The sequence below is a fragment of the Phyllostomus discolor genome, chromosome 8 (genome assembly GCF_004126475.2).
Source record: "Phyllostomus discolor isolate MPI-MPIP mPhyDis1 chromosome 8, mPhyDis1.pri.v3, whole genome shotgun sequence".
Classification (NCBI taxonomy): Eukaryota; Metazoa; Chordata; class Mammalia; order Chiroptera; family Phyllostomidae; genus Phyllostomus; species Phyllostomus discolor.
In genome coordinates, this window is record NC_040910.2 from 69,169,419 (window position 1) to 69,196,453 (window position 27,035).

Genomic DNA, 27,035 nt, shown 5'->3' on the forward strand with positions numbered 1-27,035 from the left:
TAAAAATCTGATTTATTAATTTCTTTTGGATAATCAAAAAATATAGTAACACTGGGCCATAATTCCATGTGACCATGTTGACATGGAGTTGAACACTGGCAGCCCCTCCCACATGTGACACAGGCCTCACCACTCCCTATTGTATCCCTGATCCAGCTCTTTCACTCCCTCCCTCCACTTGCTGACTCCTAGTAGGCAGTTTAGTTTTTGACCCTGTTGTAGATGAGTAATAACAAAAACTAACATATGGTTAGTACTTAGTATGTGCCAGGCTCTACTCTAAGTATGTTCACACATTAACTCATTCCAGCCTCACAAAAACAATGAAGTAGACACTATGATTATGCCCATTCACTCAAAAAATAGCCACTGACAGCCCAGCCCTGCCAGGCACCATTCTGACAATGAAGATGCCGCCAGGAACAAGCGGACGGACCCTTGCTTCCACGGAGCTCTCACTCTGGTGAGGCTCTAGACAGCACCTGGAACAAATAAATAGGAAGCCAGAAGGTGTATGGGGGAGGGAGCAAAGGAAAAGCAGGGTAAACAGTCTGGGGTATGCTGATGGGTGTGGTAGGGTGTGCAGGTGGAAATAGAGTGGACAATACAGACCTTTGTGAGAAAGTGACTTTTAAGGAAAGCCACAAAGGAGGTGAGGGGTTGGGAAAAGAACGTTCTAAGCAGAAAGGCTTTAGAAAAGGTACCTGGCAAGAAGGGGCTGGAAAGAAGTATTTGAAGTCATGAGAGGCAAGGACCTACATCCAAGATGACTCTATCCAGCAAAGTTTTTGTTTAGAATGGAAGGGCAGATAAAGTGCTTCCTAGATAAGGTCAAGTTAAAGGAGTACATCATCACCAAGCCCTTATTATATGAAATGTTAAAGGGACTTATCTAAGGAATAGAAGATCAAAAACTGTGAACAGTGAAATGACAACAAACTCACAGCTATCAATAACTGAACCTAAAAAACAAACAAACAAACAAACCAACCAACTAGGCAAACAACCAGAACAGGAACAGAATCACAGAAATGGAGATCTCATGGAGGGTTATGAGTGGGGAGGGGGAGAATGGAAGGGGAAGTTAAGGGAATAAGAAGCATAACTGGTAGGTACAAAATAGACAGGGGGAGGTTAAGAATAGTACAGGAACTAGAGAAGCCAAAGAACTTATATGTACGACCCACAGACATGAACTAAGTGTGGGCAGGGATGCTGGAGAGTGGGGGGAGTGGGGTAGAGGGAGGATAAAGGAGAGAAAAGACTGGGAGAACTGTAATAGCGTAATCAATAAAATATACTTAAAAAAGAAAACATGCCTGGGGTCACACAGCTAGTACATTGCAAAGTTGGGATTTGAAACCAGGTGGTCTCCAGAGCCTGGCTCCTACCGCTGCATTGTAGGGCTCAATGAAAGATGGGACCCTCAGAGTCAGGCGGGGAACAGGGGTGAACACCATTGCTCTCAGAGAGCTAGAGTTGGGGTGGAAGAGGATGAACTAGGGACAGTGTGAAAGGCCTTGGCCCAAGACTTGGGCTCCAAAGGCTCTGACCTCCTGTCCTGTCCTCCCAGAAGGCCAAAATGGATTGACGACTTGCTGTCAGCTCCTTATTTTAATCTCAGGAGGGTTCTGGGAACTTGCCTAGCCTCCACCAAGCTCCTGCCGCCCCCCTCCCCTCCCCGCGCTCCTTCCAAGTACTGGGGTGAATCTGCTGCAAATCCCCCTAATCTGCCAGCATCTCAGTGTCCGTGTGAATGCAGTGGCACTGAGCCTTGGAAGCCTGAGGCCACATCACTCCCACCCACCCAGCTGCGACTGCTCCGCCCGGGCCCACGCCACCTCACCCATGGGGAACAGCAAAAGTGGAGCCCTGTCCAAGGAGATCCTGGAGGAGCTGCAGCTGAACACCAAGTTCACGGAGGAGGAGCTGTGTGCCTGGTACCAGTCGTTCCTGAAGGAGTGCCCCAGCGGCCGCATCACGCGGCAGCAGTTCCAGAGCATCTACGCCAAGTTCTTCCCTGACTCCGACCCCAAGGCCTACGCCGAGCACGTTTTCCGCAGCTTCGACGCCAACAGCGATGGCACCCTGGACTTCAAGGAGTATGTCATCGCCTTGCACATGACCACGGCGGGCAAACCCAGCCAGAAGCTGGAGTGGGCCTTCTCACTCTACGACGTGGACGGCAATGGGGCCATCAGCAAGAATGAAGTACTTGAGATAGTCATGGTCAGTCTCTATGCACCGCCCCCCTTCCCTGTGCAAGACTGGGGTCACCCAGGGTCAGGGTCCCCCGCTGCTGCTGCTGTTGGAGGATAGCAGCTGGGGGTGGGGCTGGAGGGTGGAGTGGGAACTGTGTGACTGACTCAATGTCTCTGAGACCACGGTGAGGGGTCTCTAATATACTGATTAACAGAAGGCAGAGCACTTTCCCACAGCTTCATGTCCCTCCTATTTACATTTTGTTTGTTTATTTCTTTCCATCCTTCTTTCTTTCCTCACTTCTTCCTCTCTCCCTCCCTCTCTCTGTCCCTCATTCCTTCCTTCACTAAAACGTCATTAAAAACCTTCAACCGTACATATTCACATTCCACAACATGTTTCAAATACACAATAGAGAGAGGCCAGAGTGGGGACGTGAAATGTGGGTTCCAGTTCTGATTGTCTTCATAGAGCTTCACCCCGGAAGCCGCCCAGTCTCCTTTGCCCTGTCCTGACCTGAGCCGCAGGACCCTCAGCCCCTCGAGGGCCAGTGCTTCCAACACACATTCTCCGTCCATCCCAGCTGGCCAGTGTCAGACCATGTGTTGTAAAGATTTTAGGTATCTTAAAAATAGTTTTATTTAATGTAAAAGTAATTCATGAAATTTAGAAACATATGTAAAAGAAAATTAAAATTACCTTTAATTTCATCATCCAGAGAAAACTGTCAACATTTTCAGCCTTTTAGCTATATATTTTTAAATAATTTTAGAACTATGAAATATTCATATGATTTTTATCATACCTTTCCCAGTTATTATTATGAATGTTTTCTATATCAGTATATACTCTTCAAAGCCATTTTAATAGCTGCTTAGAATTCCATCTACAGAAATGTCATAAAATTATTTAGCCATTCCTATATTTTAGACAATGAGGGTGTTTCTATTTTTTCTATTATATTATTTATATTTACCTTCACTTAGTATCTTTTTAAAGATATTTTTATGTGTTTTTAGAGATAGGGGAAGGGAGGGAGAAAGAAAGGAAGAGGAACATCAGTGTGTGGTTGCTTCTTGCACGTCCCCTACTGGGGACCTGCCTGCAACCCAGGCAGGTGCCCTGACTAGGGATGGAACCAGCAACCCTTTGGTTCCCAGCCCACACTCAATCCACTGAGCTGCACCAGCCAGGGCTCATTTAGTATCTTTTTACCTGATGTTTTTTATCCCCCATCTCATGCCACTCACTTTATTTTTTTAATTTCATTTCTGTTAAAAGGGAGAATGTTTGTCCTATTTTATATAACTTTTGATGCACTGGTAATCCTGTTCTCATTTGCACATGCTTCTACCCTTATTAGAAGATACCATAAATAAAGTAGCCAAGCATGCGGCTGGTGATCTGTGGGCTCTGCTTGAGCCTCCCGTTATGGGCAGGCTTGTCTGGGGACCTCACTGGCATGTGGGCAGGGCCTTCAGATCGAACTCCCCTGGACTGGCAGGTGGCCTGGGATGGGGACCACATCCCAGAATCACCTTAAGGATGCCAGGCCCAGCAGAAGCCTACAAGTTGGTGCTCCTTGAGAAAAAGGAGTAGGAGAGGGAGGAGGGGAAGAAAAGGTAGGGAAGGGAGGGCAGGGGCAGTAGGGCAGGGCAGGGCAGGGCAGGGGAGGGGAGGGGAAAGAGAAGAGACTGAGGAGGAGCGTCCACAGCTGAGGCTGTATAAGGCCACTGGCCTTGGAGTCAGAAGTTACAGATTCCAGTACCAGCAATGCCACCAACTAGCTGCATGGCCTTGGGAAAACCATATAACCTGCCAGGGCCCAGGGTGAGCATTCAATGGGTCTCTCTCTGTGCTTTCACTGAGGCCTTGACCATCTGTCCTTGCTGTTAGAAGCAGCATGGGGCAGGCAGCAATAACTTCCAGCTTTAAGTCTTCAAGGAGGCACATGGTTCCCATGGCTCAGGACAGAGAAAGGAGTTAACAGAGTCCCCTATACTTCAGTTGCTGGGCACCTGCCAGCCTAGACTGCTACTAGGTTTGATTTCCTTGTTCTTCTTGTTATAACATAGGGGGCTGAAAGGGTACTTCTCAAGGCCATTGACCTGCCCTCCAGGCTAATTTCGTAGGCATTACTGGCTGTGCTCTCAAGCGACTCCAAGGTATCCTCCCAACTCCCACCCAGCACACTGCCTGCATCTCAAGCCTGCCCCAAGGCTGAAGGCACAGGCCAGGACAGGCTCAGGGGCCATGACTTTGAGTGTCCTCTCTGGGCCTGGCCAGCCCTAGAGCTGGATGGGCACAATGAGACCACTGGTCCCTTCCCCTAATCACAGGTCCAGAGGCACTTCCTGCCTGGTCCCTTATCACACATCCACCTCCTTTACTAGTGAGAGGAGAGGGAAGTCAGAAGGATCCTTGAACCTAAAGCTAAACCTTTCTCTGGGTCCCTCCCTGAGCGGAAGGGTAACTGAGAAGCTTCCTGAGCCCTGGGGAGGCCTTTGGAAAGTTCTTGTTGATGTCTCCACTCTCAGCAAGTTGTCTCAGTTTCTTCATCTATAAAATGGGGTTGATAACGCCCACCTGATAAGGCTGTGAAGGTTCCATGTAAAATGGTCAGAATAGCGGCACATGTTAAGCAAACAGATGTTAGCCCTTGTTACCACAAGCCAACCTGCCTGTGCAACCAGGTCCCGCTCGGATCTGGAAGTGTGAGATATTCGAACACTCCTGGGCAGTAGGGTTCAAGGCAGCCATGGGATTATCATCAGGAAGCTTTTTATTTTAGTTTAGTTTAGTTTAGTTTTTATATTTTATTTATTTTATTTTATTTTAATCAATTGAAAGCGATACGTCTACACGGTGAGGAAATTCAGACCACACAGAAAGGAACAAATAAGAAGCAAAAGCTGCTTCACCCCTCCCAGGAGCACTGATTCAGTAGGGCAGGTTGGGCTTGGGGACCTGCATTTTAACACCAGGGCTGCCAGCCCCTGATGCTCCTGCTGACTCGTCATTCCTCTTGATTTGGTGCAGGCGATTTTCAAAATGATCAGCCCCGAGGACGTGAAGCACCTTCCAGATGATGAAAACACCCCGGAGAAGCGAGCTGGGAAGATCTGGGCCTTCTTTGGAAAGAAGGATGATGGTGAATGCGCTCTCCCTCATCACCGTGGATTTCACAGTCACGGGCTGTTTCCTGGGGACCCGGACAAAATGTAGCTGCGGAGACCCTGTGCCCCGCAGGGCTGGCTGCTGGGCCTCGGGGGATGGGCAGACCCACTGGCAGGCAGGTCTACCTGCTGCCCCCCAGAGCTGCCACTGCCAATGGGAATGGCACCCGTCTGTGGCTTGGGCAGGTCCATCGCTGCCTGAGAGTTTCAGGGTGAAGGAAGGCTCAGAATGGTGGAGTGCTTTTGAAGAAAAACCCCTTTGGTTAGAGCAGAGTTAGCCCACACTGAAGTAAAAGTAAAAAGTAAAGGCAATGGCATATTAGAAGTTAGTATGCACATGCCGAGCTTAGAGTAATTCAAACCACTTTCTGCCTATGTGGAGTGCCAGTTTGTAGACCTGGGTTTACTTCAGTTGTTTTCAAAAATGCTCTCTAGACAGTTAGGACAAGGCAGACTTTAGCTCGGTCTGTGTCTGACTTAGTATCAAGTCCCAAGTAAGTGGGATCTCAACTTATATGGTTTATTTAGGAAGTTAATTTGGGTCCCCCGAGAAGCACTGCCAGGTCTCTTAGATTTAAATTAGGTTGTGAGAAATTTATTGGGAGAAAGGCCTGTGAGGGAAAACAGGGAGAAATCTACAGAAAGCTGGGAAACCCATCAGACTGCAAAGCAGATGGGGCCCGTGTGGGCAGAGGGGCAAGGAAGGAAGGTTGGAGAAGAAAAGTGTTAGAGTGCAGTGCCGTTCTGAGAAAGGTTGGCAGAGCTGAGGGGCTGTCATCAAGCCCCCTTCTTCTAGGAGCTGGCCCAGCCTGGTGCCCTGCCCGGTGCCCTGCCCGCCCCCCATTGTCTGCTGGGGAGCAGCCTGCCGGAGTGCGGCCGGTCTTGCACTGACAGGCAGGGGTGGGTGTCAGAGCTGGGTGGTGGGGCTGCTGCTGCACAGCACTCATGGCCATCATGGGAAGGACAGCAGGGGAGCTGATGTCAGGGGTGTTGCAAACTCGTATGGCCGCAGGAGCTCAGATGATGGAAGTGAGAGAAGTAGACAGTAGCTCTATGAAGTATGGGGACTGGCCAATAGTGGGGAGTGAAATGCCTGGTCTGATGGCTTCCATGTGGGAGTATAGAGCCCACTGGCCCTCATCATAGGATATTTAAAGAGAGGAGCCAGCCATTGAGACTTTTAAAATCTGAAGCGTCTCAACCAATGAAGTGCTGCATGGCCCAAACACATGCAAGGGGTCAGTACTGACCCATTTGGGATCTCTGGGGCCATCTCTCACCAGGGCTGCAGGGGGCAGGCCTCACTCAGCAGGATGTTAAATAAGGGCGGGTAGACACCACACCGGCCTTACTAATCTGCAGTTCAGGAAGAAGTGAGAAGAATGTGAAGGTTGTTGGCCCTAGGGCCAGAGCCAGGCGAGGCAGGTGAGGCATCTGGGCACAGCACCAAAGGAGGCGTCTGTTCCCAGGTGCCGCCTGTGCTCGCACAACCCTGAGACTGAGCACCAACTCAGGGTGTGCAGGGTAGGTGCCTCGATGGCTTCACCCGAGTCCCAGCCTTGATGTCACCACCCCTTTGAGCACCTCTGCCACCTCATTCACTCAGACCCTGGTTATGTGAGATGACCCCTGTGACCTCCCACCCTGCTGGCCTGTGACCCCCTCCATGACATCCCTCTGGGTCTGCCGACCCTCCTCTTATGTTACTGGTTAAGCTGAAAACTGACCTAGCTGAAGGTCACAGGAGGTGGTGGTGTCACAGGGCTGACACATCACCCTGGCCGGTGGGCCTGTTTGTTCCCTTTCATGTGATTTGCCTTGGGACAAGACCCCCTTCCAGAACTGGGCCTGATGGTGAGGTTCCCAGGTCTTTGTGAAGCCGATGGGACCACTGAGATTTGAGACCCAAATTTCATCCCCTAAACCCACACAGGGAACCAGCCGGGGCCCTGATCCAGAATTAAGATTAAGGGTGTTCAAAAGGCCTGGAGCATAAACAGATGGAAGTGCAATTCAGATCAGCCAAGCATTACTGAACGCCTACTACATGCAGGCCACTATGAGCATCACCGTGACCTGAAAGAGCAGCCATCTCACTTTAGAGTTATTTCTACACACATCTGCCTTCCCCACCAGGCCTAGAGTGTCCACATGGGGCCAAGGACTTTATCTCGCTCCCTCCTGTGCCACACCATGCCCTCTGCCCCTGCTGTGACCTCAGCCCCAAGCACAATGGCTCTGGCACAGAGGAGAAGCTCAGCAAAAACCATTTAACTTCATGGAACTGAATACAGTAGGTGGAGCCAATGCTCTCTCTTGGTCCCACATGGGGAGGTAGATGGGGGATGCCGAGAGGCACAGGGCAGAACCATGCATCAGTTGTCAGCTGAGAACCGTGGGGCTACCCACGTGCTGGGGTGGGGGGGTGTCAGACAGAAGTCTCCACAAGCCAGTCTCTACCGGGTGCTGCATTGGGACCCTCCATTTTACCCCCTTCTCCCTGAGTGGATGCTGCTCCCTCCTTCTCAACTGAAACTGTTTTCTTTGCTCTGTCTCCCAAAAGTTCTTTCAGAACTTGAGGTTGGGGACCTAGGGTAATACTCAAAATATTTAATAACCAGCATGGCAGAGGCATTGGCCAATCAGAAGAGAAGCATAACACCAAAATGCATCCAGGACCCTCAGGAGTGCCAGTAGTTAACCCTGCCACTGCTGGTTCATGGGGAGGTCCAGGGGATGGGCTGAGTATCTGGGGCAGGGTTGGGGGCACCCTGGGGGTGCTAAAGCTCAAGGTTTTCATGATAGATACATCTGTACAGGACATGCTGGTGGATGTCAGCCTCGTCACAGCTTGAAACAACCAGTCCTGACTAGTGTTTTTCTCCCCTCTGCAGATAAACTGACAGAGGAGGAGTTCATCGAGGGGACCCTGGCCAATAAAGAAATTCTGCGGCTGATTCAATTTGAGCCTCAAAAAGTGAAGGAAAGGTTCAAGGAAAAGGAAAAGAAACCCTGATGCCAACCACTGAGCTCCCCTGCCTCCCCTTACTGCTCACATAAACACACACTTGCATGCACACGCACTCACCCTGCACATGCACACACATGTGTGCACAAACACACCCAGGGGCCACAGCATGTTGAACCCACAGCACAGCTCCCGGCAAAAGGAAAGCATCCTTAAAGATCTGCTGGCCCCTTCCTCCCTCGCCTGCCAGAGCCCCTCCCACCACACCCACCTCCCGGCCCCACCCTGCCAGCCCACACCTCTGGTGATTATCCTGGGATTAGGTTGCAGGACTCCTGAACAACATCACCCCCTGAGTAAGCTCCTTTGAGGATTGCTGGGTAAGCAGGTTCTAATAAATGTGAGAGTTGAGGGGCATGCAGCAGGCTGGTGGTTCTTGAACCAGAAAAACAAATGACTTGTCGGTTCAGCCTCAAAGACAGGGACACGTTGCCATTGCAGTCACAGGTTGGGATCTGGGTCTGCGGTGGTGAAGATGGTGGACACGGCTCTGTTCTCGAGGGGCTCGGGGTGCACAGGGGAACACAGTCCTCAGAGCTGCCATTGCAAGTGGGGAGGTTCCTGGGGAGGTTCCCATGGAGGTGTGCAAAGCACTGTGAGCTGTCACAGGAGGGGCTGCCTGGTCCAGAGGACCAGAGAAGCTGTTCTTGATGAAGAGACATTTGCATCTTAAGACCCAGAGGATGGTTGTGAGGGTGAGGGTAAGAGTGAGGGTGGGGGTGGGGAAGCTCTGTGTCTGGGCAGGAACCCTGAGGCAGGTTGAGAGTTCCTGTGCAGAGGCCAGTGTGGCCAGAGCCAGAAGGAGGTAGGCCGGCCAAGGGTGAGTGAAGCCTGACAGGCAGACAGAGCCAGACCACACCAGCCTTCCTTGCAGCCCAGGGGAAGCATTCAGCTTCCCCGTGGGGACAGTGGGGACCCTTGTGGGGTTTGGAGCAGGAAGGATCTATGTTGGTAGCACCCTCTGGCAAGGTAGAACTAAGTCAGAGGGGCAAGCCTGGTGGCAGGAAGACTGCAGGCAACATGGGTCTAGTTGCCTAGGTGGCCTGGGTTGGGGACCAGCAGTGGGATGAAGAGAATGGGGACCCTCTGGAGATATGGAGGAGGTAGACTCCACCTCCCTGGTTGCAGGTGGAGCGGGAGGAGCAAGGATAGCAGCCAGGTGTGTGGCTTGGTTGCTGGGTGAACGGGGATGCTATCTGCCTGGATGGGGGCAGGGGGAGTGGCTGGGTTCAGGGGATAATGACAAGTTCAGTTTTCATATGGTGAAAGGTGAGGACAGATGTGCTGGAGGTCCCTCATTTTAGAGACAGGAAAAGGAGGCCCAGCGTCAGCAAGCAGTTTGCCCAGCTGATGAGCAGAGGCCAAGGCTGCCCACTGGCCCATGTTGCCTTATAAGAGAAACAAGGCCTGGGCCCCCTCCGAAATCATTCCACCAGTGGGTTCTCAAGATCACTGGAGTCACTGTTTGGAGGGCCCATTTATTCTCCAGTTTTAAGTTCCATGGTGAAGTCAGAAAATATGCAGATTTCCTGGATACTTCACCGACCTGTGTGCACCCCCTTGAAACAGGGGCATCTCTGCTTACTGGTGTGCACTCCCTGAAACAGGGGTATTTCTGTTTACTGGTGTGCACCCCCCTGAAATGGGCATCTCTGCTTGCTGGTGTGCATTCCCTTAAAACGGGAGTCTCTGCTTGCTGGTGTGCAACCCCCTGAAACAGGGATGTCTCTGCTTGCTGGTGTTGGGAGTGAGTCCCGTCCCCACCCCCAGCTTTAACCACAACAATGGCACAATCGCCACCACCAGAGTGCTGCTTTTTGTGGAGGGTAAACTTGAGAGTAACCTTAACACTTAGGTTTGTCAGGCATCCTGCTAGACACTGGGCATTATTTCATTGAGGGAAGTGTTATCCCCATGGTAGAGAGGGGGAGGCTGAGGCCATGAAGCCAGAACAGGATTTGGCACTTAAATCAGACTCCCTTCGATTGCACTAGGCTGTCTCAGTAGTTCTGACCTGGAGGTGACAGGACAGAGAATTCTGTGATCCCACAATACTGAGACTGGGAGGGAAAGGGGGCACACAGCATCTGGGCCAGCAGTTCTGAGAGGAGGAAAGTTATTATTAGACTCACCCACCAAGACACCTTTCTGGTGTCAGACATAGTGAGGCACCCAGGAGCCAATGCTGGGGGAGAAGAAAGACCTTCGGTCTAGCCCAGGGTGGTCTTGGGGTAGAACCAAAGGGCTCAGTGCCTCACTCTGGTCCTCCTCCTCCACCCTACACACGACCCTCCTGAATGAATCTGGTTGATTGGAATGTGAGGTTGCAGGCTTTTCACTCCTCTGTGAGGTCAGGGCATCCATGTCACTTGAGTCTAAAATGACAGACACTGCATAGTAGCCTTGTTGGTCTGTTGTTCAATGAGAGGTAAAACAGGGTCACCGGATCTCCTACTGGCCAGTGAAGAACCCAAGAGTGGTGACCTAATTAGCACATTCATTAGCTTGGGTGGCAAGGCTGCTTGAGCTGGGGTCCGGTACAGCCCTGGGGCCTCTGCAGAGAAGATGCTTAGAGAACCCAGAATCAGTATCAAGTCTAACTGGCCTGAAGAGGAGGTAGAGGTGATGATGAATTACATCATGCAAGGGACAGAAGACCCAACATGGACTGTTTTGGCACAGGTAGCAATTTACTGATTCATTAACTGAAATTCCAGGAGGAGCACTAGCTTTAGGTCTTGCTCAGTCCAGGGCCTCCAACAATGTCTTGGAGCTCTTTCTCCACCTCCTGGCTCTGCTTTCTACCATGGTGGCTCCATTCTCAGGCAGGCTTTACCCTGTGCTGGTTCTAATTTCAGCAGAAAAAAAATGCCTTTCTATGTACAGTGAGTCTTAGCCAAAATCCCAGAACTGTCTCTGACTGGGTATATGCCCATCCCTGCTCCAAAATCTGGGCCCAGGAGGAGGCCATGCTCGAACTGGCCAGCAGAGTTTCATGTCCATTGTTGGGGCTGAAGATGGGGTTGAGACAATTCAACTTCAGGAACCAAGAGTGGAAGATAAGTAGTCTCCAATGGGGAAGATGTGGGTGCTATTAGTATAAGAGGGATGAGTTGTAAAAATGTGTCCACTATGGAGACTTTGGGAAGTCACTTCACCTCTGAAGTTCTGCTTCCTCATATACCTGTAAACTCAATGGCAGAAATGTGTCTTCATCGAGAAGAAAAACCAAAGTGCCCTGTCCCCTATTGCCACCTGCTCTCACAGGACCCCAACCTCTGGTGCAGTGCCCCTCAGGTATTTCTTAGCATCCCCACAAATTCACCAACAGGCCCCTTAGTGCCAGGAACAGAACACTGAATTCTCTTGGGCATGGGAGCCCTTCAGCTCCAGTGAGAAACAAATGCAAAACAATCAACAAAATACAAATCAAATTAAATAAACTTGTTATTTTAATCATTAACAGGACAAGAGCAAGCAGTGTGTGTATGCCGCCCCGCTTGTGGGGTAAGGGGGGAAGGACATATTTACAAAGCTATGAAAAAAAACCTTCCGTCTCCTATTAATGAGAGGGTTCCAGATAACTGACCCCCAGCAGCATCTGATGTTCCTGAGACATTTCCATCCATGTCATCTGATGCACGTGTACTGGGCACCTACTCAGAACCAGCTGTGCTGGGTACAGGCTGGGAATATGACATGGCCCCAGATTTCCTGGAGCTAATAGGCTCATGAGAAAAGGCAGGGACATTTGCAGAGAAGAAAAACTAGGACATATGATTTGGTGATTGAATCATGGATAACCTGTACACCAAAAAAACAGACCTTTGTTCTGCACTTGCCTAATGCCTTCGAAGCTGCTTTAGTTTCTCCTTTTGCAAGACAGAGGCAGGACTAGGGTGAGGGCCAGATGGGCAGTGACCTCAGAAGCAAAATTCAATGGGGAGGGGACAAACAACTCAGCAATCAACATTAATCATCTTTGAATGCAATCATTTAAAAATAAAAATTAATGCTAAAAAGTTCAGAATGAGCAAAATTGCACTTGCATGAGCTGGTCTGGCTCCCCTCACCCTCATCCCAGCCCTAGTTTCAATGAAACATCATTTGTATGATGGCCCATAGGCTGTAGTTTGCAGATTTGATTTTTTTTAAATATCACATTAAGATATTACTGACCTTGACAATCAGAGATTTTTTTTTAAGTACTCTCAAATCATATACCCTCTCTTGTCTCTAGTCCCAGCCCTACAGCAAAGTACCCTTGAAAACAGAGTTGCCAGGTAAAATACAAGATGCACAATTAAAATTGAATTTTAGATAAAGTATATCCCAAGGGATATACTTTTACAAGGTTATTTGTTTATCTGGAATTCAAATTTAATGGAGCATGATGTGTTTTTATTTGCTAAATCTGGCAACCCCACTTGAGAAGTGACATATAGCCCCCTTCTAACATAAGGCACTATTATTTAGTCCCATGACATCACACTCCACCCACATACACGTACATTTTACACACTAGACAGGCAACATTCCTAGGCATCAACACCCTGTTTCCATAGGATGCTTCTCCTCCCATCTTCTTTCCACTTCTTGCCTTAGAGTTTCAGCCATTGAGCCAGACCCTATTTGCCTGGGGCCTCCTCAGCCTCCAGAAGCACCCTCTCCTCAGGGTCTGGGGCACAACTCAGATTCTGTGTGGGCAGAACAGGTCACACAGGCCTTGCCCTCTCAGTGCCCCACTGCCCCACCAGCATGTCATCCACTGCAGCCCTATCGCTTCACCTGGCCCTCCAGCTTTCAGCATCTATGTCCACATGCGACGTGCAATTCCTGTCAGTGGGCACTAGGGGCAGGGAGAGCAGTGGCAAACTGCTGGAGCACCAATGTGTCAGTGGCAAACCAAAAATGGCAGAGAATGGGAGGGCAAGCGAGGCTCGAGGAAGCCAAGCTGAGAAAAGGCAGGCAGAGCCAACAAGCAGAGGAAAGGACTGATGGGGGCCTCTCAGAGGGGCCCTCAGGACTGGGACCAACCCTGGGAGGAAGGAGGGGGCTGTTACAAATAAAACAGAACTTTTGCTGAAGACCTGAGAGGGAGAGAGGAAGGAAAGACTTGACAGGAGAGGAGGAGGGGAGAAGAAGGAAAAGAATCAGGTTCTGTGGGCAGTGGGGTGCCACTCTGTCTGAGGATAGTGGGCGTGTCACACCAGACTGCAGAATTCAGAACACCACTGGCTTGCCCTGCCATTGGCTGTCTAGGCGAGGTTCTAGCTCTGCACACTTGGGCTTGCGTCAGAACTACCTGGGAAGCTCATTACCCACTGCCAGCCCTGGCCATCCTTCCAGACACACTCTCCCAGACCCTGCCAGGAACAGGACTATGCAGGTAAAACCCTTCCCAGGTGGTCTTTCTACACCCTGCACCCAGCCCCACATGGAAACCTTGTGCCACCAGGGGTAAACTAAAGGAAGAGATGCTGGCTGCCCTATTTCATAGCAGACATCTCTCTGTATCTTGGGGCTCCATTCACTTGAATTTAGGGCCAGCCCCAGAGGCTGGTTGTTATTCCAGAAAACACCAGTGGAGTTATTAGGATGACAAAGGCAGGCAGAAGCGGTGAGTGTTTATGCAACCTCAAGCAGAGCAAAGTGGACTGAGTGCAGGAGGAGTATAATGAGCATTTCCCATAATACCCGTCTGGCTTGGCCTCCTCTGCCACCCATCTCAGGAGTCCCCAATGGGCAGAGCCAGAGTTCAGCTGCCTGCCTAGGTCTCACTCTCTTCGAGAATCTCCTCCATGGTGTGGGCCAGAGAGAAGTCTCCCTCACTGCTCTCGGACAGGCTGCTGCCATAGGACCAGGCTGCATGGCCTCGCTGGGACCTGGTGCCCGGCTCCCCCGGGCCCTGCGTAGTCAGCTGCAGTAGCTGCCCACCACCAGGCAAGGACTGAGACCTCTGCAGGGCCCTGGCACTGTCTCTCTTGGAGAACTTCTTGGGAAAATTCCCCAGGAACCGGAAATTCTTCTCCAGGACCCAGGCTCTGCAGCCTGAGTGGTGGGCTAGCAGGAAGCGGACCCAGTGCTTCCGAAGCTCGGCCTTCACCTGCCAGGGGAGAAGAGGGCAGGGTTACTGTCTCAGGGTCATTTGGCCATGGGTCCTCCCAACAAATATTTACTGATTAGGTGGTGAATCTGGGCCACCTTGGGAAACATACCTTCTACTTGGGGGAAATGAACAAAGAGGAGCAAACCAACCCCTGTTAGCACAGCAGATGGAAGTGACACTGGGAGTCCATTAAGTGAGACAAGGAGGGAAGGAAACAAAGTTTGGGATATGGTTGAACAGAAAGGAAAAGGAAAGGACTGTGTCAAGGTGGCATCAGAGGCCCGCCTGATGGATGAAGGAGCCCCTGTATGAAGGAGCAGCCGTGAGCAAGATGGAAGTGGGTTTGCTGTCAAAAAGCTTACATTCTGGAGTGAGGAGACAGAAATAATGTTTGAACCTTGGATGTGGGGAGGAGAAGATGAAAGGGGACTGGAAATTCCCCTGACTCCTGAGGTCAGGAGAAAACTATTCTGGCTTCTGCCCCTTTCAAGCTTCTTTCCAGAGGGGCAGAGAACTGGTTAGGGATATGCAATAATAGGGATAATAAAAATGATCATAGTTATCAGGTGTTGGACCTTTATCACAACCTCAGCATGCTCAGGGCAACATTAGAAGGTAAGGACAGTTGTTATTCCCAGTTTACAGATGAGGAAACTGAGGTTCAAAGAGCCACAGTGACCTAACTCAGAGCTCCCAAGTGAGTGAGTGATGGCTACAGTCCAGACGTCTGGACTCCAGAATTCAAGCCTGTGTCCTCTCTCACATTCCCACTGCCAGCCTGTCTCCAGAAGGGCTGGGATGGGGTTCTGAGCTTCCTTAGATGCACCCCGTCTCCTTTTCCCACTGATCTAAGCTGCCTCCTGCTCTCGCCCCTGGAAGCTCACAGTGCACATTTGTCCCATTGCAGGGCGGTCACTGGATGCTCGCCCATGGCACCGTCACAGAAACAGTGGACCCTGGGGGCAGCAGGACGCCAGCCCAGCCTCACAGGAAGCTAGATGGCAGCATGAAAAACATACCTCTCCATTGACAAAGCAATACTGCAAGGCCACAAGCAGCCCCTGGAATGGAAAGAAGAGGTGGCATGAACTTTGACTCAGTAGGAGCTGTGTCTGAAAGTCCAGAGGCCTGCCCCAGTCCAAGTAGCCCTTGGGAGAGGCAGGTATCTATACTGCTTGCAATGCCTAGAGTTAGTCACACTGGGTAACTGGGTTTCTATGAGGGCTCTTCTTCCTTTGATACCTACCACCCATACCAGCCTAGGTGTTTGCTTAGGTGCTCGTAGGTCAATGACGATTAAATCCCAAAGACCCTGTATCATTCATTCAGCTATACAAATAACATGCAGGGCCGCTGGCCCATTTCTCCTCATCCATGGTGGGCATTGCTTAATTTTTTTACATCCCTTGAATCCTGTCCTTTTGGAAACTGACCTTCCCCTACTCCCCTTCCCTAGGCTCCTGTCAGGGTCAACCACGCAGTCCCCACATTCTAGGATGGCCATCACCACAATATGATCCACCCAAATGGTCTCATGACCCAATCTGAGATCTTGTCACTGGGAAGAAGAGAGGGTTGCACCCTCTTCCCTAGATTTGCCAACCTTATAGTCAAAATAAGCTTGGAGATACTCCTGGGCATCTTGCCAGCTACATGGAGAAAGCCTGTCTAAGAATGAAGCCAACAGAGAGAGAAGCAGAGGCTGGTGGTGGTGAAAGGCAGAATTCTGGTGATGCTGTCTGAGTGTCTGGATCCGGTGATGCCTAATTCTGATGTTTTCATTTATGTGAAGTAGTAAATACCTCTTTCCCTTGTCAAAATATTTCTTTAGAAAATATAGATGATTTCACACCAGTGATTTCTCATTGCACTTAGATGAAAATGAAACAACCACCATGGGCACTAAGGTGATCTGGGCTGTCTGCGTCACTGGCTGCATTTTGTACCATGGTTCCCTGGGCCCAGTATCCCAGCCACATGGGCCTCGGGTTTCTTCAGCATCTCCAGTTCATGTAGTAGTTACCTGTTGCTGTGTTGCTGTGTAACTTAGTGGACCAAAGCCATACAGATTATCATCTCACATACTTTCTGTGGGCCAAGAATTTGGCAGTGGTTTAGCTGGGTGGTCTGAATCAGGTCATAGTCAAAAGGTTGGTAGGAACTTCAGTCATCTGAAGGCTTGAGTTGCTCCCACAATGGCTCACATGCCTGGCCAGTTAGTGCTGGTTGCTGGTAGGAGGCCTCAGTCTTCCTCCACAGAGCTGTTTGAGTGTCCTTGTGACATGGCAGCTGGCTTCCCCTACAGGGGCCAAGTCAAGGGAGCAAGGCAGAAGCCACACCCCATTTAGGACCTGCCCTGAAAAGCCGTATATGTCCACAATACTTGTGGTCACACATGTCTTGCCTGGTACGTTGTCAGACCACTTGTAAAATATGATGGGACCATTTCTTTCTGTCCTCTTCCTAGTTATTTAGAATTCTGGACCCAAGGATCATAATGAAAACAACAGGACACCTTTATATGGCATTTTCAATGATCAAGTATTTGTGTCGGGGAAGTTTCAATAAAGGGACCATATTTTGATGTTGGAAAGACTCTCTGGATTCACTGCTTAACTGCCAGAAGTCTGGGATCAAAAATGCTTGAGTTTATGTTTGTGTCCACTGTTTTTCCATACTCCTACACTCCCTGATTTATTAAATAGTCCCATGTCCCTGCAGTGTGAGGGTCTATGGGGCTGGAGCTGTGTGTCTGATACACTGAAGCTGGCTGTGTGTACTGGGCCCAATTGCTTGAGTGTTTACAGGAAGAATCTCATAAAACACCAGAACTCACAGGAAAGAACATGTTCCAACATGTGGGTCCCAGTGCAGGCCGACTCTCCCATTTCTCTTAGTAACATTTCTCTCAGCCCTGTTTCTGGTAAGAGAGGTGCAACACCAGGAAAAATGATGAAATTGAAAAGGAATTATAAAACATTGCTCAAGGGGAAGATTTTTATGCTCTTCCTCATGGATGCCTGACTTCATGCTGACAATCACAACATCGATCAAATGATGTGGATTCTCCCCAGTCATGTGGAATTTTTCATCTCTTATGCATCTAGCTATTCCAAGGGTATGGCTCCTAAACAGGGGGATGGTGGTAGAAGTTAAACATTTTCACATGTGCAGCATCACTGGAGGTTTGCAGGTGCCCTGTATAGGGGACAGAGCCAGGAGTATTGGCCTCCGGGCACATGATATTAGAGGGTGTCTTAGAGCGCATCAGAATCTTCATGAAATGAGTTAGCTAAAACAGGATTCCATATCACAGACATGTCTCTCATTCCCTCAGGTTCTGGATTCACTCTTTTAGGAACATCCTGGAGTCTGGTTAACTCTCATCCTAATAAAGTAAGTGTGAAGAGAGAGGCCCCAGAGGACATATGTCATCTCTATTTGTCAGTCTCTCCAAAGATCCATGATGGTAGGAAGAGGTGAAAATCACTAAGCAATAAGAACTTGAAAGAGTGAGGGACTCTCAAAAGCAGCAAGAAAAGATCCAGTGCTGATTCCTGCTGATTCACTATGCTATGACCCACGAAATATGCCCCCATGCATCTGCCCACCCATATTCTCACCTCTGCCTGGTGGGATGGAAGGGAACTGTGCAGGGGTATTAAGAAAGTGGGAGGCCTCTGACCATGCACACCCCCAAGTGTGTTTACTGGCTCAGTCTGCAGAGCCACTCTGCTTGCCCGCACTCCTCAGTGTTGCACTGCAGTGAGTGGAGCTCTGTCTGGCTGCAGATCCAAAGGATCCAGCAGGGTCGCTAGTCCCCAGAGATGGCCCCGACTATTCCTCCCTTCCCTGTAGGCTTATGCTCTTCCTCACCTTAAGAGGTGGACCTTATTTTTCCTTTGAATCTAGGATAAACTTGTGACTCCTCCTACCAATAATACAATGTGGTAAAAGTAACATTCTGGGATTTCCAAGTCCATGCCTCAGGAATGTTGGAAGTTTTTACTTTCTCTTTCTCAGAACACTTGCTCTTGGGATGCTCCAAAAGTCCAGTTGCCATGGTGGGAGATATCCAAGAAACATGGAGCGGCCACTCGGGGAACTACAACTCCTTTGTTAATGGGTAGCCTCTGCTGAGCTTAGCCAACAGCCCAGGTCAAGGTCTAGCCATGAGACTGAGCCATCTTGGATGTCCCAGGCCAACTGAGCCTTCAGATGTTTGCAGCATGAGCCAAAAATCACAGGTATCAAAGGACCACCACATTAAGTCCAGAGAGCCCAGCTCATGGAACCACGAGAGATAATAACGTGATTACTGCCTTAAGCCATGACGTTTTGGGGTCATTTGTTACATAGCAATAGATGACTCAGACATGCTCCCTTGCCAGAGAAGCATGATGGGATAGAATTCCTTCTCAGAAATCTGTCCCTCAGGGGGAAAAAAAGGCCACCAAGTACTACTGATATAACAGCTGCAGCGTTTTATTGTTATTGTTTTTTTTTTTTCATTTGGGATTACCTTTCAAAGAAGATTAAGCCCAAACAACATAGGAAACCCAAATTACTAAACCTTAGCTTTTGAAATCTCTCAAAAGATTGACATAAATAAAATACTGAAAAAAAAAGTTGCGGATCGGTCCTCTGTCTCAGTTCGAAGCTGCACAAAATTCAGCTCTAATAGGAAGGAAATGGCCATTGTCCAACTGCTCAGCCCACTCCTCAGGCTCTGTCTCCCTGGCCTTTTGTGGGTGTGTGATGGGCAGAAACATTGTCTCCACTCCGCCCCCACAGTCGCAGCATCTGACCCTGTCTGCTGACTGGGGTGTAGGGGATTTTGGTGTCTCCCGGTTCCGACCTGGTTCATGGCCCTGAGGAGTAGGATGGTATGATGGTCACAAGTAGGGGTTGAGCTTAACTTCTGTGTATAAATTAACCTCTGGCACTTATTAGAATTTGCATGTTCTCCTCTGGGTCTCAGTTCCTTCACTTTTAAAATGGCACAATACTTTCTCCCTCATAAGATAATGTGAGGATTCAATGAGATCAAAAGTATTGGAGAGTAGGTGGATATTTTCTAGCATACCATTTTAATTCCTCTGCTTGTATCCATACTATATGTTTTTAGTTACCTTCCTGGTTTTGTACCAGAGGCTACAACATGAATCTTAACTTGTCATAAGCTATTTCATATTAATACTAACAATTCTGGTAAAATATAGAAACATCTTCAATACAGCTCTATTCTTCCTTGTTCTTTTGTGCTATTATTATTATAAAATGTTAGATCATTATATAATACAGTTTATAGCAATAATAAAGCATATAATTATCTTATTAAATCTTACATTTTTAAAATCAGTTGAATAAAAGAGAAAAATATATCTTTACATCTTTCATATTTACCTATGTGTTTATCTTTTCTAGTGCTCTTTCTTCATCCACATTTGAGTTATCAACTCCTGTCATTTTCCCCCACCTGACAGACTACCCCTGAAACTCCCCTTAAGGAGGATGGCTGGCAATAAATTCTCTTAGTCTCTATTTATGTGAGTATGTCTTTATTTTACCTTAATTTCAGAGTGTAACTTTTGCTAAATATAGAATACCAGATTAAATTATGTTGTCTTTCAGCATTTTGATTATGTCATTCCACTGCTTTGGGGTCTTTCTTTTTTTCTTTTTTCTTCCTTTCTTCTCTCTCTCTCTCTCTCAATTACAAAATTTAACTGTAAGGATCAAGCAGTGGTTATTGGTTAAACAATCCACATTAATAGCTTTGAAGTGTGTGGGCGCTAGTTCTTAAATAAAGGTGACAAACACCAATCAGATTCTCATAACACTGTTCAGGGTCTAAATAAGCGTAATTCTGAACACAGTTCAATACACAAGGCTAAGAGTGATAGTGCAATCGCCAATGATCAAGCCAAAGGCATTATTTTCCAAATCACTTTTAGTTAAACAGAATTCTAGCTTTCTAAAAGTCTACATCTACATAAAACTCAAAGTAATCTAATGATGTTTTCACCTGAGATCAAAACACATTTATATTTTCATATTTAAACATAATTCTTGACATTGAGGTAAATCTGAAATCACGTGATGTATTTTGTCAAACTTTCCCTCCAAAATTTAAGCCCTGCTTTACAAAGAAATTCTCATGATACATATACATATTTATGTATTTTTCTTCAAAGACTAATGACAAATTTATGAGGTTAATAGGCTTGAATTGGAACCAAGATGCTAATATGAAAATAAAAATCCACACATTTGTAAAAAGTGTTCCTGCATGGTGTAATATGAAATGTGATCACAGAATCTATGTACATATAAGAATCATTAAGAGTTCAGGAATTAAGCTAATTTTAAGAAAAGTCATTCAATAATTTTTTGAAGCAGAGGTTGTAAAGTTGTAATGTATAAAAAAAAATATTGTATATAAAAACTCCAAAACCAAGTATGAGCCTAAATTGGCAATAACTGCAACTCAAATTAAAATCTAAACACAACTAGATCTTTACTGTGGCAATGCTACTTTTTTCTCTGTGGCCTGAGAGTTTTACTGAGGCAACAACCTCTTATTTCTTGCTTCTCCTCGCATTCCCTAACTCCTGCCCCCAGCTACCTTTTTCAGGGCTGTCTTTGGCAATGCCTCCAAATCTCAAAAGCAGAAGAACCTGTTACAGTAAATGAGGAGGGTGAAAAACAATGCTACATATGATGTAAAATAACCAAGCTAGGAGCATAAACTGAGGAAATACCAGAAGGAAGGCTGAGCAACAGTCTATCCTCAAGGGAAAAACAGAAAATAGAAAACAGAGGAGCAGTTACTCCTTGCCCTTCTTCCATGTTATCTCCTGATTAGAAGAGTGTGGAACCAAACTTTCCAACTCTGAAAAGGTGCTGACTCTGAAGGAAGAGTGAGGCAAGTGAATAAATGGTGAAGAAGTACGGCAGGACTTCAGCTGTCAATGAGTATCTTTACTCCAGCGTTAGCAATTTCGCGATACGATCTCTGCTGAGGTCAGCCTTTTCTGTGATCCAGTCTACCTGTCAAATTTGAGCCTCAATCACAACGCCTGTGTCCAGGGCCACGTTTTTTTAGATTTCCCAGGATACTGCCCACTTGAGTCAGGTTCTCCTCCATTTCACCTTCTCTGGCACCATTTGCTATATATTTAATATATCCACCACTGGCTGCTCCTGTGGTTGCTTGCTGAGGCTGACCATTTGTCACTCGGCCTGGCTGCTTAGAGCCAACATTTCTAGAAGAGTTGTCTCTGAGATCTCCCTATGTTGCCTTAGAAGATTTGGCAGACTCAAAGTTCTTTGTCCTATAACATGAACAGACACAAAGGACACAGCACTTGTTGAGTTCTGTTAAAGTCTTCTCTGCCTCACTCTGTCTTCATGGATTTGGTCCTTGCCTTCTTCTATGTGGTTTAGTTGTTCCCCTTGTTCATCCAGCATAGTGACAGTCTTTATTCCTGCATCCTGAGGCTCAGTGACTAAACCCAGGGTTCTCCTTGTACTTCCCAGCGACTCATCAATAACCTGCTGAGCCTGCAACTGAATTTATTCTGATGACAGATTATCCCTGATGAATTAAAACTCTTGAGAGGCACAGAAACTTAAATGTGGATATTCCAGCAGTTCTGTCACTCCTCTCTGGCCACAGTAGCTCTGGCCTCCACTGCTCTTGATCACAGTCAGCTGTAATTGTATTCTTGATCCCCAGATGGAATCAGTCATTTTTCTCTTGTTATTTTCAGTTGCTTTCTCCCTGTGTTTGGCTTCCAACAGTTTAATTCTAATGTTTCTAGCTGTGAAAATCTTTGTTTTATGCTACTTGGAGCTCACTGAGCTTCCCGGATGCCTAGATTAGTGTTTTTCATCAAATTTGGAAAGTTTTCAACCATTATTTCTCCAAATGACTTTTCTACCTTTTTCTAACTCCCTTTGCTTCCTGGGACTCCAATATGTGCGTGTTGATTTTCTTGATGGCATTACACAGATCACTGAAGCTCTGTTATTTTTCTTCATTTCTTTTCCCTCTGTTTCTCAACCTGGGTAATCATAATTGAACTATCTTCAAGTTCACTGATGCTTCCTTCTGCCACCTTAATTGATACTGAGCCTCTCTGCCCCAACTAAGACCACAACCTCAGGCTGTGACATTGTCTTTATTTGTTCTTTTGCCACTAAGAGAACTGTTGTATCTGACAACACCCAGGGGAATGGGCTTTTTCTGCTGTCTGATCTACACCAAGCCAGTACTTACTCCAGCGAAGCTGCTAGTTTTCACTAGAATTTGCTCATTTACGGAGGAGGGGCTAGAGGGCAAGAATAGTCTCAGGAAAAAAAAAAACACACAGATTCCCACTGCTTTTACTCAGGTTCAGTAATTTTTCTTGAATAAACTCATCTCAATCTTTAGTATCCCTTTGATTGATTTCCAGGGTCTTGAAATGGATGTTATTGACAATTATGTCCAATTTTGTATTTGCTTTTTGAAGACAGGATTTGCCAAGCGTCTCCCTTCTCCATTCCAGATATCTTCCTACTAGACTAGCATTTTAAGATGATTAATTCCAATATTACTACTGTATGGGGCTTTTGCTGTGTCCATACTGTCTATGGTAGTCTTTTGCACAGTGGTTTTTGCTAATGAGCCATGCTTCCCAGTTTTCATGCCACAAACAGTCTCCTCTCCTTCAATTGAGTCTGGGTCTTTAAATAAACTTGTTTTAAATAGTGGAAAGCAGTAGTGTCACTATGCAAGTTCAAGGTCTAGACATTTAGAAGGCCTGGGAGCTCCTGCTTTTGTGCTCTTAAGAGCCCTGAACTGCCATATGAAGTGCAGCTACCCTGCTAGAGAAACCATGGGGAGAGAATATGCAGAGCGTGAGAGGCCTTAAGACTGCATGGGACTGAGGAATGTAGTTGACAGTGAGAAATGAAGCCCCAGAAACTTGACTTAAATAAAGCCACTCCCACCAGCCCTAGTCATCCGAGCCTTTCCAGCTTAGGAATCAGACATACAAGTGGAGAAGCCATCTTACAAGTTTCAGCCAGGAGGCATCACATGGTGCAGAGGTGAGTCATCTTTGTCATGTCATACCTGGATTTCTGACTCCCAGAATCATGAAAATAAAAATAATTACTGTCATTTTAAGCTACTGAGTAACGGATAACAATTCCAGCAATGGCTAACTAAAACACCAAGGTAAATAAACCACAGCTGGCCTCCTGGTTCTTATTTCAGCCCCCACACATTTGTCAAGGTTTAAGAACCTTCTGGTCTCAACTCATTGGTCCCTGCTGAAGTTGTTTTGTGTTCGAGTAGACCACCTGAGGTAAATACAATGTTCATTTTGCACAATGCTCTGCAGAGAACCCAGCAAAAATAGGCACTTAATAAAAAGCTTCGTGTTGACACAGTTAATATGATCCTAAGTCACACCAACAATTACAGCCCAGGAAACAGACCACTTTTCACTGCTTAGCCACCACATCATGCTGGCAGGATCAAAGCAACATGTCTATCTACACTCCCGTCTAATGCCAAAAGCTCTCACTGACAAAGCCTGCTGATTCTAGAACTCTTATTTCCACCTGTGGGCTTTCTCAATTTTGAGTCTGTTTGGATCAAGGGCATTTTGTTTTCTCCAAAGCCAAGGCATCCTGGTTCAGATGCTTACTTACATGGAAGGAGCTCAGAGTCAACTGAATGAAGAGTCGTATAAGTCTTGAAAATCCTTGAACTTGATCATCAGGGACAAAAGAGAAGATAATCTCATGAACACCCAATAAAGGAATAAGAACCAGCGTTGATTTTGCCAACCTGCAACGACAACCAAATAATTATCATGAGGGCCACATTGGGAATAGGCAACACTTCTTGTTCTTCTGGGCATGCCTTTGTTGTAGCCATTATCATATTGATAAACAATTGATTTTTCAGTTTGTTTTCTTGGCTACGCATTGAATACCTTAAGGGCCAGTGTGGTCTTGTCCTTTGGTGCATCTCAACACCTGACTCATGGCAGATGCTCAGAAAATGTGAATTGAATGAATGAATGAATGAATGAGTTCCCCATATAGATTATGATATATCTACAAATATACCTACATTTTGCTTAATGGATACATTTCCACACACATGCCTATCACCCTGAGGCACTATACCTCTACTAGGTTTGACAAGTGTCTTATTACCTGGCTCATTGGTGCCTCTGTCTCAGTCTCTGTCTCTGTCAGAACTCCCAGTGTCAGTGCTTTACTGAGCAGAGAAGTCGGGGGGCAGGGGGAATAACACTTGCCCAGGGTTACAGGGCCACTAAGCACCAATAGCCACCTGGAAGCAGGGCTTCTGATTTCACACTCAGGCCCTGCACACCACAGGCAGGCCCCCCTCATCATCCCCCATGCAGCCCCTCAGCCCCAGTGATGGCGAGCGCACAGGAAATGAGAAAATGATCCTCCTCATAAAAAGCACTGGGTGGAAACTCCCTGCTGTATACACTGCACACAAAAAGACAAACATTCCTTTGTACCACCCACGTGCAAAGTGCACAGCTGGGGCCCACACATTCCACATCACATAGCGGTGGTTCCCAAACATGGCTGAGTATTTGACTACTAGAATGCCTCACAGAGCTATACACACACATCTCCCTGGCCTCTGGGATGATTCTCTAAATCAAAACCTCTGGAGTCTGGGTCCTGGGAAGGCGCATTGTTGAGGGATTCGCCCAGGGGCTTCTGACAAGCAGCCACATTTGGAAACAACTGCTCTTTACCATTGAGCTGCTTCTTGATTTAAAACTGACTCTGTTAGCAAGGGTGATTCATCCTCAGGGCACAAACAAAGCTACTGTTTTATAGACATTGGGGAAAAAGAGCTTGATTGTAATGAGTATTTTTAGCCCAACTCATTTTCTTGAAGGGCCAGACTAGGAGGCCTCCCCCCAAACTCCCTGGAATGAAAGACGTAGAAATTGTAGAGGGTCAGCAGTAACTCATGGGCAGTGTCTTCAGGAAGGCATAACTCTCTCCAACAGAAAGCAGCACTTACTATGAATCCTGGTTCTGTGAGAGCCATTCAACTGCAGGATCATCAAGGATGCAAAACAACTCACCTTTGCCCTAAAAGGACCTAAAGCCAGTAAGAGCTGAGCAGGAGTCACCCAGAAGAGGGACTTCACCCAGGCATGTGAGTTGTGCCCATGCCTTGACCATCCAGGAGAGTCCGAGGAGTGGGGAGTCTGAGACACAAGCCCTGGTGATTTGGTTCGCCTGTGCCAAGCTTACGTGCACTCCTGCTCTCAGATCCACCCACGCAGCACTCACTAGCTAAGCAACAGCAAGGTGTTCCCAGGGAGAGACTATTTCTAGACAGATTTTTTGTTGTTTTTAATTTCTAGGAGTGTTTTAAAACCTGCTAGCTTGGAGCTTGGAAAATGGCAGCGTGAGCTATATTTGACTTCCGGACATTTTCTGTTTCTATTAGGCAGTGATTTTTGTTACTTAAACCACCTTTAAATGATAAGATGTTAAGCAATGACACCCAGATTTGCAGCTTCTTTTGAAAAATGGGGAGATCGGGACTAAATTCCTGCTTGGCAATCATCAGCAACAGCCTGACGATGGCTGTTCCTTTAGAGGGAATGTGTGCTTTCCAACCCCCAAGCAGCCTTCTGGGCCCCTGCAAGCGTTTGAGGTTGCGAAGCTTGCTCTAGTTATATTCACACACGTGGACCTGTGTCTCACCATCAGCTTATTCTTACGGCTTTGCTACAGCATTATGTTTTTAAATAAACTTTTTATTTTGGAATAACCTTAGATATGTAGAAAAGTAGCCAGGATAGTACAGAGAGTTCCCAGATACCCTTCACTCTGTTTCCCCTGATGTTAAAATCTTACATAATCACAGTACATTTATCCAAACTAAGAAACCAACCCTGGTAATGTGACTAACAACTTTGCATTCAAATTTCACCAGTTTTCCCATTAATGTTCTTTTCATGTACCAGGATCCAATCCAAGATCCCACATTTAGTGTGGGATGACTTTTAAAGAATGACCAGCATTTTGGGAAGTTCTGGGTCATTTTAGTAACCACCATGTGTTGGGATGGATGTCATAAGGGGTTTCCCACTCCTCACTTCATTCTAACTTCTCTCAGGCAAGGGACTATTTGTGTCCCTGTTTAGATAAAAATCCATAAATATCTATAGGAGTTTACTCTTATGAACTGGGTTTATGCTTATTTTTCATCTTTATTCATTTGTTTATTTAAATGGCTTAGTTTATTGCAGTCAGTTAGCTATTCAGTAAATATTTACATCTCTGTAGCAAATGAGAGTACAATGGGTGGTGGGGAGCTGGGATCAAGAGCAGGAGAATATCTGGGACCTGGGTTCAAATCCCAGCACAGCCAAATGTTAGCAATGTGGCCTTCAGCAAATTATTTAACCTTTTTATTGGTAAAAATATGGATTATACAAATAAGAAT

At 47.2% G+C, this 27,035-nt stretch overlaps 2 protein-coding genes and 1 pseudogene across 2 annotated transcripts in view; 1 reads left to right on the forward strand and 2 right to left on the reverse strand.

The window, feature by feature from the left end:
- The first annotated feature begins 1,739 nt into the window (after nucleotides 1–1,739).
- Nucleotides 1,740–8,767, forward strand: RCVRN (recoverin). Its single transcript, XM_028534721.2, has 3 exons — nucleotides 1,740–2,229; nucleotides 5,242–5,353; nucleotides 8,273–8,767. Exons 1-3 carry the CDS (start codon nucleotides 1,849–1,851, stop codon nucleotides 8,392–8,394), a joined length of 615 nt encoding a protein of 204 aa, XP_028390522.1. The 5' UTR covers nucleotides 1,740–1,848; the 3' UTR covers nucleotides 8,395–8,767.
- A 1,967-nt stretch (nucleotides 8,768–10,734) lies between these two features.
- GLP2R (glucagon like peptide 2 receptor) overlaps nucleotides 10,735–27,035 on the reverse strand; it is a 71,247-nt gene continuing 54,946 nt past the window's right edge. The window contains exons 13-15 of the mRNA XM_028534660.2: nucleotides 24,224–24,362; nucleotides 15,535–15,576; nucleotides 10,735–14,512 (exon numbers count right to left, since the gene is read on the reverse strand). Of these exons, the coding sequence (XP_028390461.1) occupies nucleotides 14,177–14,512; nucleotides 15,535–15,576; nucleotides 24,224–24,362 (517 nt within the window). The 3' untranslated portion in view covers nucleotides 10,735–14,176. The remainder of the gene's footprint in view (nucleotides 14,513–15,534; nucleotides 15,577–24,223; nucleotides 24,363–27,035) is intronic.
- LOC114515037 lies at nucleotides 20,232–22,437 on the reverse strand (annotated as a pseudogene).